The 3,858-nt window shown below is 37.4% G+C and overlaps 1 protein-coding gene across 1 annotated transcript; it reads right to left on the bottom strand.

The window, feature by feature from the left end:
* On the bottom strand, window positions 1–3,811 carry LOC140823397 (acyl carrier protein 1, mitochondrial). Its single transcript, XM_073184715.1, has 2 exons — window positions 3,557–3,811; window positions 1–436 (listed from the first exon to the last, which is right to left on the bottom strand). Exons 1-2 carry the CDS (start codon window positions 3,749–3,751, stop codon window positions 260–262), a joined length of 372 nt encoding a protein of 123 aa, XP_073040816.1. The 5' UTR covers window positions 3,752–3,811; the 3' UTR covers window positions 1–259.
* Window positions 3,812–3,858: the final 47 nt, after the last annotated feature.

The following is a 3,858-nucleotide window of genomic DNA, read 5'->3' as shown; positions in this document are numbered from 1 at the left end:
TTCTTGATTCTTGCTGAAATTTCAGTTTTCATTATGAAAAATTAGTCAACAAATCAGGAAGAGCATGGATCTTCCATGCCAAAAGGAGAAACATTAACATTCCGTTTTGGGGCCCCTGTTTGTCGAACAAGGACATATTATTTCTCATCCCTGGATCAAATTTATACAACACCCCTGAGTCAAATAAAACTGAATGCAATTTCAATTGTCATTGAGACTTTGATAGATGAAGATTCAGAATATAAAAATCGAGATTGACTTAGCTAGCCATCGGATGGCTGTAAACATATTCGATTGCAAGAGAGCAGGAGTCGATTTTATCAGCTTCCTTGTCAGGAATTTCAAGCTTGAACTCTTCCTCAATGGCCATTACGATCTCGACAGTGTCTAAGCTATCCAATCCCAGATCTTTCTGAAAATGAACATCAGGAGTCACCTGAAGAATGTGGAATGGAAAAACTATGAAACTTCTGCTCATAATTTACAGTATTGCTGATTATAATGATAATCACTGCAAAAAGGTATAACATCGAACTCACGCAATTTTTACAGAAATACAGATGCAGATCACACGTGAATAGCAAAATTGTGATATGCAAAATGAAAGTTCTAACAGTATCACAGTTGTTCATTGAGTAAGAACTACCACATGAAGGGTCGAATATGTCTAACTTCTCCATAGGAATTGAGTTTCTATTATTGGTGCTCTCGTTGAGAAGTAGATACTTGAGAAAATATCAAATTATTCAAAAAAAAAAAACAAATAGTTGACTAACTTCACTATGGAGTAAACATGACAGATTTCCTAATACAGTGCAGCCCGACAATTTTTTCTGCAAATGTTCAATACTTGGGAGACAATTTCATCAATTAGACTTTGATTTGAATTACACTGATTGAAGATATATTAGAATAATCTGCGTGCAACAGATGGGATATAGAAAGTTTGGCTCTTAAACATTTTTCTCCAATGATTATGAAAATAATTTCACTATAATCATAAGTATGGAGCATCCAAGAATTAATTTTAATGATATCCTTCATATATATTTTATCATGGGATTGTGCTTTTGAACCTATCGATGGATCATAATAGTCGAAGATAGTCCTCTGAGAGATTAACTAACTACGAATGATATCAAGTACGCCAAGAGGATCAGCGGTGTTTAACGAGTAAAGTTCGATATATGTTTGTTATGTCAAAGTAATGATAGTGTTGTGAATCTCAAATTTAGTTATGCAAATTACTATGACATTGTTGATATCTTGAAATGAATTATGGAGATCTTTTGATACAAATGTCATTTTTTAAAGAAGGAAAATGACTTTTATAGATTATTGCCTGTACTTAGCCATCCATAAGCACTCCTATTTCCTACTTCGCCATCCATAAGCACTCTTCTATGAGCCAACCCCAATATTCTATCTAATTTACTTTATAGTCCCACTTTCTCTCTCTGTTGTAATATTTTGCATAAAAGATGTGCTAGATTTTCGCATTGCCCATGGTGATGGTGAAAAAAAGAGATTGTTGAGTCTGAAACTCTGAATTTAGGATTTTGTTGCCATTTCCATGTGAGATGAAAGGGGCCATAATGCAGTTATATGGGGTTATGCAGGTGTATGCAGAAGAGTGATGAAATATCACTATTATCTGCATGTGACAAATTATTAAGACATTTGTGTAAATAAAGTCTACAGTCTGGCTCTAGTGCTCTACATATCATTACAGTTGGAATAACAGCAACCAAATGCGAGATGATAACCAACTAATTACCTAAGAGTGAAAATTGACAATTCTGAGATTATAGCAGTGTTCTAAATGGCGGTCGAGGCGGCCACCTAGGCGGTAGGCGGCCCTCGACCGCACCGCCTATGTATGAGGCGGCTGTTTTAGGCGGCCCAAGCTATACGGCGTTGGCGATGCGGGTCGAGGCGGCGAGCAGGCGTGGCAGCGGGCGAGGCGGCGGGCGAGGCAGTCAAGATTTTTAAGTTGTAGTCAACAATTTTAAAAACCTAGTCAACAATTTTAAAAACCTAGTCAAAGTAAACTAATTTTAAATATTAAAAGCCTAACACACCTCACTTTTTTTTATTTTATTTTTGGTTTTCACTCTCAACCACCACACACAATCCTACTGCCGCCGCCAGCAGTCAGAAAAATAATTAAAAATATTTAAACTTAGTTTTTTTGGTAAAAATAATTATATTACTTTGTTAGCATAATAGCACTAATATGATGATGAATCTTTATTAATTGCACATTATCTAGATGATATTATATTTTGTGCTTAAACATTATTTAATTGTACATTTTATATAAAAATGATTATATTACATGATTATCTATAAAAAAAATTGCTTAAAAAATTCAACCGCCTGGGCACCGCCGAGGCGGCTGAGGCGGTAGGCGGTCACCGACCGCCCCGCCACCGCCTCCCGCCATTTACAACCTTGGGTTATAGGAAGGTAAACAACTATATTTATATTGGCAATTTTTTTGTTTAAGTTGCCAAACTTTTGAATTTTGAGATTTTATTTATTATGATGTAAAAGGCATCAGCTATGTCAATGACAATGAATTTTCGGTTATCCCCATGCAATTATACAAGCTTTGACTAATTGGATTAAAATTTGGATTTGGAAACTTGGGTTGCCAACCAGCCTGCTCAGCATGTAAAATAATGCTTCTGAAGCATAAAGATTTAAAATTATGTTTGTCTACTTGGTTCACGTGGATAGAGCGGCGGCAAAATGGTGTCAATTGACGGAACTAATGCCCAGCTAGGGTCCTTAACTTGTTTCAAGGAAAATATCCTCAAGAGTTTTGGGTCATCTTCTTTCCAAGATCAGCGAGCTGAATTTGCATAATAGCAACAGATGGCTGGTAGTGCAGAACTCTCTGCCTGTAAAGTTGAAGAGAGTAGTGCTTGTGATATTAAGTGTCAAGATGGACACGTGATGTGAATGAATTTGGAGTGTCTGTTTTAATCCTGGCAAATGAGGGATGGGAAGGTCAAGAGGACTTCATTTTCAATTTGTAAGTGCCACGCCAGAAATAGCAGAGTTGACCGATAAATGAGCCTACAGGCTCCTGTGGCACAAGGAACTCCGCTTGTGCAGCAATTATTCAGACAAGAAAGGCAAAGGCATTAAAATTCTAATTGCTAGGTGTTTGACTAACAACTGTGACCGAAGACTCCAAGCCAGGCTGATTTAACAATTTGGCTTGATTGTGGCACTTTCGAAATTCTTTAAGTTGCTGCTTAGAGTGACTGGAGATGCATTGGAATATAATGGATTGTACTCCGAGTTGTCTTTGACTCTTTGGAAATAAAAATAACTAAAATCCCCAGTTTAATTACTACTTCTAATTTACTTTTTTTTACAATCACCTCAGATACTACTCTACATTTTTCGTAATGTAGACTAATTTTTCCAATTCCTCGTCAAATCTTAAACAAGCAGAATCAGAGTATATTGTACGGAAATTAAAAAAAAAAACTTTTTCCTCTTAACACAACAACGAAGTGCAAAAGAGAAGAGTAATCAAGACCTTGGAGGGGTCAACTTTGGGGAAGCTCTTCACGATGTCGAGCACTCGATCGACCACTTGTTGCTTGTCGAGGTGATCATCGTCGTGTGACGACATCGATCGAATGGCCGTCAGTCTGGAGTAGTTAAAGTTTAGGGTTCCGCCGATGGGGACCCTAACGTGGCGGAGTATGGTGGATTTCAGCGCCGACGCCATCTTACTCTGCGGGCTAAACGTGAAATGACATTTATTTAGTCATCAACACGGTTTGATATAGGTAAGATTCGGAACCGGCGGCTTATACGGTTTGGGTTCCATTTAAT

The sequence above is a fragment of the Primulina eburnea genome, chromosome 2 (assembly GCF_022965805.1).
Source record: "Primulina eburnea isolate SZY01 chromosome 2, ASM2296580v1, whole genome shotgun sequence".
Taxonomy (NCBI): Eukaryota; Viridiplantae; Streptophyta; class Magnoliopsida; order Lamiales; family Gesneriaceae; genus Primulina; species Primulina eburnea.
Note: the sequence above shows the minus strand (reverse complement) of the source record. Positions and strands in the feature narration are given on the sequence as shown.